The sequence below is a fragment of the Melanostigma gelatinosum genome (genome assembly GCF_949748355.1).
Source record: "Melanostigma gelatinosum genome assembly, chromosome: 20".
In the NCBI taxonomy this organism is placed as follows: Eukaryota; Metazoa; Chordata; class Actinopteri; order Perciformes; family Zoarcidae; genus Melanostigma; species Melanostigma gelatinosum.
In genome coordinates, this window is record NC_136653.1 from 19781778 (window position 1) to 19797179 (window position 15402).

A 15402-nucleotide genomic window follows, 5' to 3' on the forward strand; every position below is an offset into this window, starting at 1 on the left:
ATTTCCCTTCCTTTCACAGTTAAAGCTAATTTTCTTGTCAGCAGGCCTGCCGGGTATATTAATCACGAGGATCGGCCCTTTGATTGCTCCTGCGGTCAGTGATGGCATGAACAGATATGTGCCTGCGGGCAGCCTACCTGGAGGGGGAGGGGTCATCCTGCCCCAGACGAGACATGATGTTAATCAATGTGTTGATGCCTGAAAAAAACAAATCCCCCCACAGGGGAGGAGAGGTGAGGGGCCGTAGTAGACGAGGTGGTCATTCAACACTGAGACCAGAAACAAGGTACAAAAGACAAAAGTGACCCACCTTTCTTCCTCATGTACATGTGGTGGACCTTCCTGTCTCCGTACTTCGGCTGGCGGATGCCACAGTTGGAGAGGGAGTTGCGGGCATGATCGGGATTCATGCCGAAGTTGAGGTGGTGACTGGGGTGCGTCATGGCCAGCTTGAGGAGAGAATAGAGGGGGGGGGGGTTAGCAAATAGGAGCAAGGCAGTGCTTCTCCACCACAGGACCATTATGAGGAACCTTTCTGGGAACTCAAGAACTTCACTTGCGTTTAATCTTAAGGAGACGTCCTACTTTACTTGTAGGCCCTGTGTTGTATTTCCTGTCTCCAAACATCAAAAGTCGCAGAAGCAGCGAATTACAAAGAACATGCATTGAACCGGTGTCGCTGTCCTATTCTCTGCGACACAAATAAAAAGCCACTATTTCGAGTTCTTCTTATGTAGTTGAAATGCAAACAGGAATACTGGAAAAGGGCTTTTACTTCCTGGTTCAGGTCCAGAGTCTGGGTTCTGGGGACTTCGTGCCTGGTAACAGAGAGACAATCGTGTCCTCACTGGTTAGAGGCGTCTTCCTTTTTTCGACGTTAAAGGTTTGTATTTTTGGAGAGTTATTCCTCATTGGAGATTTTAAAGCCCCCGAGGCAAATGTGTGATATTGGGCTCTACCAATAAAACTGAACTGAATGGTGAGCAACAAAAGCCAAACCGACAACGTTTAGACACCTACGACACGGCCCAACCTCAGGCTACATGAAAACCCTCCACAGAGACCCATGCGTTCCATTTCCTCTTTTGCTTAATTACAAACGGAAGGAAACACCGGTCAAAGCAAAGACAGAGAGAGACAGAGAGACACAGACAGAGAGAGAGAGACAGCCAGAGAGACAGCCAGAGAGACAGACAGACAGACAGACAGACAGACAGAGAGAGAGAGAGAGAGAGAGAGAGAGAGAGAGAGAGAGAGAGAGAGAGAGAGAGAGAGAATGCCCTCTCGCATCTTTGTCACGGTGAAGTTGTCTGTATGGAAATTAATGGCTTAAACTTTCAAACCTGTACAGAGAGGCAAAAGAGGGAATTTAAGGTAGAATAACCCTGAAGGAAACGCATTAGCTTGCTTGAAAAGAGGACAAAAACTGCTGTGCCTAGAAAGACTTCCACTGCCGAACATCTCCAACTCGCCGGGGGAGGAAGGAGGAAAAAGATAGGGCTCAGTAGGATATGTCAAGCCTTTATCAATCTTACATTAGGAGAATGTTAATCTCAGCTAAAAAAAAACAAAAAAAAAACTCAGACTACTCACCCCCCCCCCCCCCCCCCGGGCTTGCTTTTCAAAATGCTTGTCTCCTTTCAGCCAACTTCAAATCAATTTCAAGCTCCAATGAGACATATATGTAAAACGTTAACAGAGAGGTTTCAATATTTATAGTTGCTCAAGAGGCCTTCAGCTTTGGAGCCTTGAACACGGAGGCAACAAATTCAACAGCAATTGTACTTTTGTTTTTTCTTCCTGTGGTTAACAGCTTTTTGTGTGGGGGGGAAGAAGAAGAAGAAAAAAAAAGAGCTAGTTATTTGACATGACAAGCAGAAATCTAGCAATTCTCAGTGCCACGTTGACAGTTTGATAAGAAATATAAATAAAAACAACAACCGCCGCGTCTACTCCACTTTCAACTCCCCCATTGTGGGACGTCAGACAAGTCAATGACTGCCGACTACACAGCCTCAACTACAGAGTTCGGAGCTCGCATCAAGAAAAACACTTCAGTTGTTCTGTAAACACTGCAGGTCCTTCACAGTTGAGGACAACATCCAACAACGGCATTGGCTTTTAAGCAGAATCTGTGGGGAGGATTGACGTCTGCAACTGTTCCCGTCAACATAATGACTGCGTAAAGTATCGGGAGGGATTTGGATTTAGTGATCACCGCCTCAGCTGCTGCTCAACCGCCTTTGGCTAAACGGGAATAAACACCATCGCTCAGCGGAGAGCGGCTGACTTGACTGGAAAGAGTGTTGTTGAACCGGCATGCGGGGAAACGGACGGGCAAACAGCACCCAACAATGTCACAGTGGAGTACTGCATTATGTCATACACACTGGTGGAAGACGAGTCTGTGGGTGAAAATAAGAAGGAACGCGTTGGGTGGAAGGATGTTTTGACAATTCAGCAAGCGAACAAAAGTGTGGATTTTATGTTCTCCGTCTTATTGTGAAAAGAACATGATAATGATGATGAAAGTAGCGAGTTGCATTCGTTTTATTGCTGCAGATTTTTGCTAGCTTGCCATTAAAGTTGATTTAGAGCCTCGTGTTCCCGGTTGTTCTGTGGCTGATGGTGACAAACTGAAGCTCGTTTGGTAAGCGTACACACAACTCTCAGCAGTGCAGCTTTCCACAGTTCTGGCATTTTTAAACGTTTTATCTTCTGCAAATATATTATATCAAATAGCGCTTTTATTGTGAAAGGTAAGAACGAAAGGAGTGTCGTTTGTCAAGGATGAAAAGAGTGATATATTTAGCTGTGTAGGTTTGGAGTTGGTAGCCTCCCTCTTGTATTTTCACAAGTACAGGTCAGGCACAATTCAACCTGTGAAGTATTCATGACAAAAAAAAACATTGCAGGAGAAAAAACCCACATCTGGTGCGTGTATATTGCTGTGGTGGTTATTTACTGGTCGACGCTACTAATCAAAACTTACACCACAGGTATCTACAGCCGGACCGCCGTCAACCACTGTGGCTTCATTGGTTTGTGGCCATCTAGAATTACGGCCGTGGCCATGTTGTTTATGTTTGTAACAGGTGAACAGAAGTTACCATATTTGGTGATGGTAGCGACCTGTCAATCACAGTAAGCCCGCCCCTAAAGCATAACCTACCAAATGAACATCATGCTGTATTGAAGAATACTTGAAACTAGAGATTGAGACCATAAACACATGTTTACTGAGGTAACAAATCAAGAGAGAAGTAGACTTCTATACAACCGGAGTCGCCCCCTGGTGGACACTAGAGAGAATGCAGCTTTAACACATGAAGCATCAACTTCACTCGGAACAAAGTTTGCCGCCTAGTGCCAGAGCCATACAGGGTGATGCCTTGCAAATATGTAAATAAATAATGTGTATCATTTTGCATTTGTTACAAGGAATATTCAAATATTCGCTCAGAAATACAAGTAAATAATTTAAGCCTTTAAAATGGTATTCAGGCCAGCCCTACTTGAAACAAATGGAGACCTCAATCACACGGATGGGCATGCAGCGCTGTGAATAACAAAACAAATAAAAATACCTCTGCACTCAGCACTCGGAGTCACAGCTGCATTCGCGGGGGCACACAGACTTCTTCGGTTAAATTATTGAGATCCTCTGTGATGCCTCTCGTTCTGCCAGCATGGGTCGAAAAAGACGAGTGGGGATGAAGCAACAGGGGGCGGGTACGATTATGAGGGTCTGGTGGATGTGGGGATGCGGGAACATGTGGCGACCGTGAACACATGTCTCTCCAAACCCAACCCACGCCCCCCCCCCCCCCCCAAGTTTTAAATGTTTAACAGGGATGCTCTCAGAAGACGAGCTTCAAAGGGCCGTGGCTCCACTGCAGCCCGGCGAGGGGAAGTGCCGGGTGCAGAGGCTCATGCTCTCCGGCTGGGTTTTTGCCAGTTGCCTCGTGCCAGCAACACATTGCCATTCTGAATAGAAATAGCAGGTGTGTTGCCGCACGCAGAATCGAGTGATGTTCTCATTGATTTACGGACCGAGTACAGTATCGTGATTAAACATTGACACGTGTTGTTCTCGAAATTTTCACAAATGCGCCTTCATTAAAGCATTAGAGGGAAGGAGCTGGACACCAGCATCGATTCTGTGCAGACCCACCAACCTCTGGTTCCCAGATGATCTGCTGCTTTCATCTCGTCTCAGGGAAATGCGATCCTTTTAATGGGAGTACAGCTCATTAACTTTTAAAGCTAGAACAAAAATTTCCATTTTGGAATGCAGATGCAAACTGCCCCAAAGCAAGAATGAGAGCCGGGGCCTTTGTTCCTCTGTAGAAATACTGGTTTAAAAGTTCTAACGGTGCTAACAGTGCAAACGACGGCAACAGTGCTGACAGGGTTGTGGGGGAACCGGAGGGTGGATGCTATGCTTTTACGCCGTCGTTGGGACAATGTTATATCGGATTCATCACCTTCAAGGAGAAAACCGGGACCCTATTCAAGAGTGGTTTTCTGGAGCCGGTCCTGAGCATAAAAGGTGAGCAAAGCTACTTTACATCTACCTTCCACACTTCCTCTCCACCATCTGAGCTAATCTAAACACCATACTGCGACATGTCACTCCCTAACGCCCATACGGTGGTCTTTTCATTCCCCGTACAGTATATACAGCTACAGATGAATTCATTCAAAGCATGAATCGAAGGCACTCTTCATTCATAATGAAATCACTAGAGTGGTGGCATTCCCTCATGTCAGAAATGAATAAACCACCGACGGAAAAAAACAACATTGGACTCGTAAAATGTGATTATCCCGACAGAGAGGAGGCAAATGGGAAACGATGGCTGATCGGAAATCAGTTCTGACTCAGAGAGGGCTGTCTGAACAAGCACCATTGCACTCACAACTTGCACTGCAGCCGTTCTGTCCAAACCCATCTTGGCAGAGTGTGTGTGTGTGTGTGCTGTATGACATTAACTGCCGATGTGTGTGTGTGTTTGTGCAATAGATGGGCTAGCTGCTGTAAGCCCAGCAATGATGGCTCCCTACTTGGGACATTTCAGTCCCAGTAGTGGTGAACTGCTGACAGCCTCGGCTTCTCTCTCTCTCTCACACACACACACACACACTGATGTCATGGCATTAACACCTCAGTGGATAGGATTGTGATGCAGGCAGACAGACACTGTAGAGGCCTGTATGGAGCTGTCACGATCAAACGGATGATTTCTTTCTTTCTTCTTCTTCTTTTGTTTGTTTGTCTCTTTCGGACGATGAAGGAATGGAATGAGAAAGAGGGAGGGACAAATCCATTAACTTGTCCCCCGAGAGACGGAGATGTCGAGCTCAGATGGGCGTCTTCTCGATGAAAGGGGCCGCGGCTTTGTCGGCCGGCCTCACGGCGGGTCAGTGTTTTCTTTTTAGCGCTCATGACAGGTCGTCATTAAGCAAACGACAAAAAGGCCGATCGCTGATCGATAAGTGCAAATCTCCACATAGAAACACACTCACACACACACACACTCACCCACACACACACACTCACCCACACACAGAGCCTTGAGCGAATCTCAATGCATCCTTCCCCTTTTTAACAATGTATGGGCTACGACACATTACGGAGAAGGCTGTTGTTGTCCTGACTACTGTCACTGCAACTCACAGCGGACCCGGGCTGCTCGTTGCAGAGATGTGACTCAGGCCGGTGTGTGGGTTACCTTAGCTGACTCCTGAGCCCCCTGTTTCCACCTCAACTCTCCCTGCAGAGGTGGAATGGGCACAGTAATGAGGCGAGCGCCGCCTCCCTGGATCTCAACAAGCCCCTGCACAAAATGTTTTTCTCCCCATGCTTCCTGACCGGCCGAGACCGCGCCCCGCCTAAAAGAACCGCTGGGATTTGCCTTCCCGTATCTATCCTGTTAGTTATCAACTATGCCAGCCTTTACGTAATGCAGCTTGGGTCACATCACTTTGGGCGAGTAAGGAGCTGCCGTGCTTTCTACCTGAAGGAGGCAGCGCTCCTTGAAGACGTAGCCGATGAGCTTATCCAGGTGCTTCAGACACTGGTGGTAGCGGATGTGATGGGTGAGGACGGGCAGCATCATGGCGTGCTGTGGAGGAAAGAGAGAATTGGTTAAGAAAAAAATAAAGAAGGGGCGAGGGGGGGGGGGGGGAACAGCAGCGGGAGGAAACATTGGAAAGGGAAAGAAACAGGAAGAGACAGAACGAGCATGACAGAGGAGTGAAAGAAGAGCGAGGGGAGCATGTTTTTGAGAGAAAGTGTGATGGAGAGATCGTGCAAAGAGAAAGGGAGACAGGGCTGACAGAAGGAACAGGCAGGGAGAAATCAATCAGCCAGTCATTATTTATTAAGTGGTGCTCTGCAACAGAGAGATGAAATAATCAAAAACACAATCGCTGCGCTGTGAGAGGGAATGACAGAGAGGAGGGAATTTCACATTTGGACAGGCCGGTCAAATCGAAGCCCATTTCGTCATGTTGATACACTTACATTTGGACAAACACAGACAGCCCCCCCCCCCCCCTCTGACCCACATGTCTTATACGAAGAAAAAAAAAAAAAGAAGAAAAGTTTGACTGCAACAGAGTGAAAGAAAAACGGAGGGAGGAGGAGTGGAGGGAGTGAGCGTATCAGCGAGCGACGTCGACATGTAAAGTGGGGACGGACGGCAAAAGAGAAGAAGAACAGTCAGCGGCCAGCAAATTAGTCCGACAGTCAAGAGAGCCGATCTCCAGCATCATTAGCGGAGGCTCATCAAGGCGGCCGACTCAGGCGGTGAGGAACTGCAGCAAAGGCCGGTGTACACACATTAACCCCCGTGCCACCACATGAGAGGAGGAAGCCATGCATGTTTTAATTAGCGCTACTGGGGAGGGTGAGCCCGAAGGCCCGGCGGCTACAAGCGGTGCTGCCACGTAGCCCCGGGGCCATCACAGGGGCCCGCGGTGACACACTCCCCAGGCCTTGTTGAGCAGCCAATTAACAAAAGCCAGGCCGCGGCCGTGTCTACAGCTCCTGACCTGCTCCGCCGGAGTGACCGAGTACACATGTGTGAAGAGAGCAGAAGTAAAGGGGCTGTTAGAGTTGATACGCTGGTAATTAAAAGGTGGGACATTTCTAATTTACTGTCACGGATGACGATTGGGCAGTTTGGACGCCGTCCAACCGGACTTAGGCTGAAACATTACACGCATGGGTTTTAAATTGCACTTTAACTCGCTACATGACAATTTAATTAACTGGAATGTGATGAAAAATGGATATCCCAACTTGTTTTCCGTCATTTGTTTCTTACGGAATAAAATAAATAAATAAAGCGAACATTTCTTCGCTGTATAGAGATGTCTTTGTAAGGCTGAACGGCTTACGATGCTCCAACTTATTTTAGGAGGTTTTATTAGGAGGCATATATTCAGCAAGTATTAACACCATTAACAGCTTCTTCCTACATGCAGCATTGTATTCCTGGGTCATGCGATACATAAGCAGGCTGATTAATGTAAATAAATGGATGAATAATTGCACCACACTGTCTCAGTGAGTAAAGACCCACCCACACTTATGTTCTCTGCAGTAACAGAGAAAGCATAACATGTAAAATAAAGCCTTCTGATAGCCTTCACATGGATGTGATCAGGGATGCAAAAACATACACAATATTAAACTAAAATTAAAACACATTGCTGAATGAATAAGTTCCTGCCTCCAAAGTGCAGCCCCGGTCCTTGACAAAGCCTTTTCAAGTGAAACAACCTTGGTGCAGCCGAGCGATGTCAGTAACGAAGGGGCGGGGGGGGGGGGGGGGGGGGGACAGAGCGGCTGCTTTTACAAATCAAGAAACTATGGGTCAGTTCTGCCGTTCTATCGTGTCCGTGTCACACGTTGTGCAGAGTGTACCACCGCCGTTCGAAACTGAAATTATTCATGAACCAATTAGCCGCAGCAGTACAGCTTGAAGCAAATATAATTGGGCAGCAATTATGGATCGGATCCTTCTCCGCTAGACCTCGCTGTGAGAGGGGTCTGGTTGGCGAGGCTAGAACTTCCTGGTCATTCCTCTCAGAAAATGTGAGAACGTGCATCAGCTGTGGGCTAATCCTCGCCGCATACGGGGCTAGGCGGGAAAAAGACCTGTGGCAATTATTTTCTGAGTAACAGGCAGAAAGTATTGGAATAAACAATAAATGAAAGAAATGTAAAGTAAAGCACACTCGCCCATTACGTTACTCTGACAAATCCAGGAACAGATGCAGCTCTGTATGTTTCAGTGGGCAGCGCGGCGCTAACACATTCAGGGGTTATTGGTTGAACTCTCATTAGGGCGCCTGTGCTGAACTGTAAGCTGCCTACGTTGTCCCGCTTCCCTGAGATAACACCACATGGAGAGCAAATCCCATCCTGGTTTATTTCGCTGCTAATAAGTGCATGAAGAGAGATAACGGTGGCCTCGCTCTTGTCGAACTGAGCGCCGGTGAAGTTGTATATAAATAAAATGTCAGGTCTGAGACGTTGCTGAATGAAGGGGCATTGCCGGCTGCGGCCCTGTGGGAGTCCACTGGCCTTACACGGGATTGTGACACCTAAATAGAGGAGTGACGCAACGTGTGGAAAGATCAGAAGAAGTTCCAGGCTGTGCTATAAGCAGCGGTCTGTGTCGAGAGTGGAAGTACTGCTGCAGTGCAAATATAAACGCTGTGTATTACAAAGTCTTCACAAGGTTAGCAAGAATATCTGAACTTTGAGATTATCTGAACCTCAAAGTGTGTGCTTCCTTAAGTGTCCCTCGCTGCGCAGGAGACCCGTACACACTCAAATGAAATAAGACTCCGTCTAGTTTGCTTCTACACACATATCCGTGTGTGTACGAACATCTCGCTCTCACCCATGAGCACGTGTTTGCGGCGCGTATGGATGCGTCGGTGTGCTTTGCTGAGTGTTACCTGACAGACGTCGGAGCGGATGCCAGTCTTCCAGAAGCTCTGGCTGCTGAGCTCCACAGTCACCTCGCGGCGCATCGTGTTCTTCTGACGGATCTTCTGAAGAGCTTCCTGCCAAACAATCAGCCAGTCAATTATTGATCTGCTGGAGCGCAGCCTCCAGGGACGGCTCCCATCCTCAAAAAAAAGCCCCCTCCTCCCTTCTTTCCACTCCTGCACCCCCAAAAAGAAACAGAAAAGCTGGCACATACAATGAACTGAAACCCCTCCGGAGCATGACACAAACACAGCGCAACGGGGCAGTGACAGCTTCGGCCCCGGTCCCGGCTAATTGAGGCGAGCCGCAATGGGCCGGCATGGCTGTGGGCAGCGGTTGCACTGGGTGTACTGGCTGATACGGAGGCTTCAGTCCCAGTCAACAAGAGCCGAGGCACCTGGCTGCCCATTAGGAGCATCACGCAGGAGCCTATAGGTTCCTCCATCAGCAGCAGCAGGAATCATTACAGACACACACAGGCACCCAGCATCATGTCAGCCCTTCAGCAAGTAACTGCAAATCCAGTAGGGGGGAGGGGGGGCTGTGAGACAAGAGGGTCCTACAAATAGCAATGAAGATGGAAGATGTATTGACAGACTGCACCTCCTAATGTGCACGCATGTGTTTCATTCAACTGAGTAGTATCGACTCTCGTCTCAGAGTTAGCCGCGAATCTGCCGAAAATGGAACTCGCAGAGGAAATAAGAACAAAGGCATGAATAAATAATGCCATCCTACTTTGAACTGTGCATCAAAGTGAACACGCTCGCCCAAACACGCAAACACACACACACACACACACACACACACACCGTGTTTGGAAAGCAGTAATCACAGCGAAGTGCGAATGATATGTAAATACTGTATTATGCACGGCTTTCTACAGGGTCACTGAATGGACAGAAGTGGGAAGAGTAAATAATTGAGTCGGGGAAGAGGGAGGCTGAGAGAACGACTTCATGCCGGTCAAACGGACGCGTCACGGCCCATTTGGCTCTTTATCATCACATCCTTCTGCTCAGAGGAGTGTTTGTGTTTTGGATCGGGTTGAGGTCAAACACCAAAGACACCGTCTGAAATCCACTGCCCGCAGAAGGCAAGTGCACATCTGTTGCATGTGTGCTCCCCTGTTTACTTACTGCAGGAAACTTTAGCTTATTTTATTGTATTTAGCATAATTCTTCCCAATACCTGAAGTTGTATATCGGCGGGCACGAGCGTGAATCGGACACCACTGCGTCAAAAACACGTCGTCGTTTTACTGGTGGGGTTTTTCACTGTGAAATACTGACAAAAGCTAGCTCTGGATGACGTCACACTCCCCGCAAGCACCTGCCAGATGTGCACTGCTCATGCGCAACTCTCGAAAGACGAGGAACGAAGCGAGATGGTTCGCGAAGCTGTTTTTATAAAGGTTGAATGCATTTATCAATTGTTGCTTTGGACAAAAGTGAATATGACATAATGTAACGTAAAAAAGCTCTGCAAACAAGACGCATCGAACTTTTAAGAACGTTAAGTGCCAAAATCTTCAGACTGTGCCAATCTATGTTGCAGCGGGACAATGATCCTGGTGAACACATCCCAACCGACACACTGGAAGGACTGGGAGACGTTCCTGTGCGGCCCAAAAGACTCAAAGCCAGTTGGAAAAAAAATCTGTGGAATGACTTGACGATAGCTTTTCAAAAGATGCTCCTCACACGGCCCGACTGAGCCGGGGCCAAATCTGCAAGGAAGAATCAGAGAAAATCCCCAAATCCACATATGCTGAGCTGATAGAGAAGACTGCAGGCTGAATCCACTGCCAAAGCAGCGACTCCAGGATGAACACTTGTTCTAATTAGAGATGCCAGATAAAGTAACAATCGTTTTCAATATACTCACACCAACGCTTTAGAAGGCTATATTATAAAAAGATGAAATTGTTATATTCTTAATGCTAAATCATCCCAATTTTATTTCTTTATTTTTAAAGAGTCGAAGAATGTAAAAAATTGGGCCTCAAAAACAGACATTATTGGCCCAATCATGAGTTTGGCTGAGAGACTTGGTTTGAAAATACATCTGGGCAGACAGTGTGCATGTCCCTTACCGCGCACACACACACACACACGCACACACACGGCCCTTCATGCTCGCAGCATGAGATTTGGGAACGGGTGCAGAGGCGTGCGGGCCAGTTCTCAATCCCTGACGCACACCTTTGGTCTCCCCGGAGCGCCGTGGACTCCAGATTGAGCACCGAGGTATCAGAAGAGCCAGCTGGAGCAGCAGCACAACGTTCGCTGTGAACGCTTCCGACAGCCTGATTCTGAAATGGTAGAATGTGCCTTTCAGAACAAAATCAGACGTTTAGTCTTTCACTGGAAGACTATTTACGCAGGAAGCTCGAGTGTTCCCCGGGGCATGAAATAAGTAGCGGTGCCACACGTCCACTGCAGTCAGGAGACACTGACATGGCTAATGCTTGTGGTGGAGCCTGACAGACCCGGTGTGCGTGTGTGCGTGCGTGTGTTTGGGTTCACTAATTGCTCCAGTGCAGGTTGACAGTGGGATTGTCAGGGCCTGTTAGCCGGGGAAGCATCGCGAGCTACCTGGGAAACAAGCTAATTGAGCTCCGAGTTGCAACTCATTATTGGTTCAGAGTGGATCAAACACACCGGAGGAGGAGACACGCTCACAGACTTGGATATTGGAAAGAAGACGCTGCATCTGCTGTGGAGGAGTTACATTCGTCCCTGCAGGAGCGACTCCGCTACGTGGGGCCGCGACTCCCTGCGGCTACGCGGGGTCATTACTTCACCAAATCTGGACCTCTCGTTCTCGGCCCCCGGTGGTGGTTTCGACCTTCACACTCGACTCAGGAGAGCGGTGGCAGCGGTTTAATTCTGAGCTGCAAATTCATCTAAATTATGCATCGTTAGGTTGAGTAAAGACCCTGCCCCGCCTTCCTGTACCAGAAGTAAAGACGAAGGGAGAGGGTCTGAAGTAGAACTGCACCGACGCTGATATCGGTCCGATGCCGACTCAAATACCTTCATCTGGCATCAGATACCATTATTTTATTGAATAATAATTATATCGACGTATTTATTAGCTTATTTATTAGCTTATTTCTGCAGCGAGTGCAAACGGTCCTTTCATATCTGAAAAGAAATGAGCTCCCCCAAAAATATTTAAATTGAAAAAATGCACCACATCTACGTAACAAGTGCAGGCCAACCCGACAATGTTACAATATGAGTGCGACTAAAGAAAAGGTTCTGTGGACCCACCTCTCTCTGCGTCAGCTTCTGCTTGTCAATCTGCTTGACCTTGGGGCTGTTGGCCAGCAGGTGGCGTAGTTTCACGTAGCTCTTCCACAGCTTCTGGTACCTGCCGACAGCAGAGGAGGAGGAGGAGGTCAGGCTGGAGTCTGTTTGCCCCCTCACACATCAATATCTCATCTGCAGCTCGCCCGATATTAAACATAATGTAACGGTTGCCTGTGGCCTTTCATTGCATTAGCTGCTGGGCAGTGGACACAGAAGACTTTCTGTGCTTCAGACGTCCACAGTTTGAACAGTGAGCAGAGGTTCTCTCTCTCACACACACACTCACGATTTTACCTTATTTTATTTTCATGTAAAAGCTGCGAGTCATAGTGTAGCTCGACAGCTATCTCACAACCTCATTCTCCTTTTCTATAAAGCCTCATTGTCTTTGCTCTCATTTGCATATGAAAGGAGGCGAGGAGTTATCGGCAAGGTGACATGTAGCCGCCATACTAACCACCTACCACCCCCCCCCCCACCCCACCCCCCACCCCCTCTTTTCAATCAGACCTCCTGATTGATGCACTAAGGGCCGAGTGTGACCGTTCTGCTCCCATTCAGGAGACTTTCTCCTCATTTACCCAGAGTTATTCAATTATGATTGGTGGGATGGAGGGGGGAGGAGGAGGGGGGGTTTGGTGCATTGACAGAGGGAACGGTAAAGAGGCATAAAGCGGGAGAAGGGGAAGGAAGGAGAGAGAGAGAGAGAGCGAGAGAGAGAGAGAGATGAGCCAGGAAGGAGCGGAGTGGGGGTGTGCTGTGGAATAGAAGAATTATAGAGCTTTAATAGTGGGGACTTCATTAGAGACTGAGACGAGGGAACGAGACGGCTTTACCGCCCAGATTATCAGCTCACCACCACCACCTCTGCACAGCAGCAGCCCGAGTGGACGAGAGACAGAGAGGGGGAGAGACGGAGAGCGAGCCCATCCAGCCTGGGAGGCCCCCTCGTCCCCAATCCGCTGCAATGACCTTTCCACAGAGCCGCTGTGTGCTCTCGGGGCAGCGCTGCCGCGGCTCTCGCCACTCCCTGCACATGCTTTCATTAGCATATGCTGCCTCTTTCTTTCTGTTCTGCCCCCCCCCCCTCTCTCTCTCCCATTTCCCATCTCAAGTCCTTTTCCACGCATGGTGTCTGCAGCATCGCTGCTGAAGTACAAACGTGGGCATCTGTTACGTGAATGTTCTGTACTCAAACAGGACAGCAGCCTTTACGGACAGAGAGAAGCCAAAGACCAGCGGTAGGTTACAAAACACTGATTGCAGGGGACACATTAGCTCTTCTTCTGCAGGTGAATGCGTGTTTATCTCTGCGTTTGCATGAGTGACAGTTGTGAGCACGGGGGGGTTACGCTCATCACCTGCTTCTCACTTGTCTAAACGACCTCACAGACACCGTAACGCATTCCTTCATCACTGCCACCGTTTCTCAGATTATAGAACCCTGCAGCCTCCAGCGTGGTTAAATATGGCAAGCGATGCTGTGACTCTTCCCGCATGTGACGAATACTGTTTTTGCACGACATTTCATTTCGTGAAACTGATGGTCGGAGGATTATTGTGGGTTTTTTCTGCACCGTGAAGGGACAAAGAAAAGAAGAAAAGCACATCTGTACAGATTGATCTGAAATCAGAAACCACTCCACTAAAGTTCAGTACTTCACCCCTCTCTTGCTGGGCTTGTCTGTCCTGTTTCCACCCTGCTCTCTCTTTCTTTACATCCCCTGACCTCTGACACGTCATCATTCTCGCCTCAGCTGTCGTGATGGAGCTGGAGTAGCAGCCCTGAACACAAATGTGTCCAGCGGACAGTGTAAAAGGGAAGACAACACAGCTTCTTCAGTCTCCTGAGTTAATATATGCTGCTGCTGTGTCCACGGCTCCCCTCTCTGTGGCATTGCCGCCGCAATCAACAGACTCCTGCCCTCGCTACACGCATCATTAGCAGTGGTAGGAAATCCTTTCCGCCGGTCTCTTACTACTCGTTTCTGCATCGCCTAATGATGTCCCAGTCCATCCATAAATTTGTCGTTGTCTGCCACTTTGAGAAGTTTGACATGGCAGCAGGGTGCATGGGGATGAAAGAGCTCCGCGGACAGGCGGCTGAAATGTAGCGGCGGGGGAGAGGGGACATTAGTCGCGGGGAAGGAGCAAACCAGTTCTGCCCGAATGGATTTCCTAATGCGTCTTCATCACCGATATTTTCCTCCCGACAGTTGTGATCGAGACCAGACATCCGGGTTGGAAGACAAAGCCACAGGTTTAAATTTAGAACCAGAGCGCAGGAAGAACCCAAGTCGCGCACCGACGTTTGTTTTGATTGCCGCGGTGTCGTCGCATCTCTCCGAACACCTCGGAGACCGCAGCTCGGATGCTCTAATACACAGTTTTTTTGTTAATTATGCAGCAGCACAGTAAAGTATTCGCTCCTGCAGCCCCGTGGCGTGTGTGGCATTACTATTCACGAGACATAAACCGCGGCGGGCTCCCAGGGCGTAGGGGCGCCCAGCGGAAACCTGGGACCCGTGACGATGCATGCGAAAATGTCACGCCACTCGTTTTCAGAACGAGGGAACCGTGCTTGGATGGGTGGTCGACATTGGTGTGTGTGTGTGTGTGTGGTCTTACTGAGGGTCTCCGGCGTAGCTGAGCTGAGCAGGCCGGATCCCGAAGTGAACGATGATGGGGAAGGTGATGACGTCGGGGTTGAACTGCTCCCGGTCCAGTTGGTCGATGCGCACCGAGCTGGGTTTCTGGGGTAAAAGGAGTCAGTACGGAGAGTCACGTCAACAGTGTGAACCAAGTACAGCTACAAGGCAGCCATCATTCAATCACCTGCTACCAATATGAGACAAATAATCCACGCCACGAGGGCCGTCTGTCACAGGGCGGTAACACGGCGAGGCCCAGACTCGGCCTGTGGCGTGCGCACAACAAATGATAAAGTGATGTCGGGGATGGCGAGGTAACTTCTGAAGCTCTTATCGGGGAGGAGATTGACAAGCAACATCTTCTCAGCCGGCTCCCAAATCACAGTTAGTCCCGTCGGGCATTTTGGGCGAGATCAGAGGA

General features: G+C 48.8%; 1 protein-coding gene across 2 annotated transcripts in view; it reads right to left on the reverse strand.

The window, feature by feature from the left end:
- The window catches only part of drosha (drosha ribonuclease III), a 75567-nt gene that overhangs the window by 46551 nt on the left and 13614 nt on the right, over positions 1 to 15402 (reverse strand). For both annotated transcript variants that reach the window (XM_079291582.1, XM_079291581.1), the window contains exons 14-19: positions 14959 to 15083; positions 12292 to 12391; positions 8980 to 9087; positions 6021 to 6128; positions 311 to 449; positions 138 to 198 (exon numbers count right to left, since the gene is read on the reverse strand). In XM_079291582.1, coding sequence (XP_079147708.1) covers positions 138 to 198; positions 311 to 449; positions 6021 to 6128; positions 8980 to 9087; positions 12292 to 12391; positions 14959 to 15083 — 641 coding nt within the window. The remainder of the gene's footprint in view (positions 1 to 137; positions 199 to 310; positions 450 to 6020; positions 6129 to 8979; positions 9088 to 12291; positions 12392 to 14958; positions 15084 to 15402) is intronic.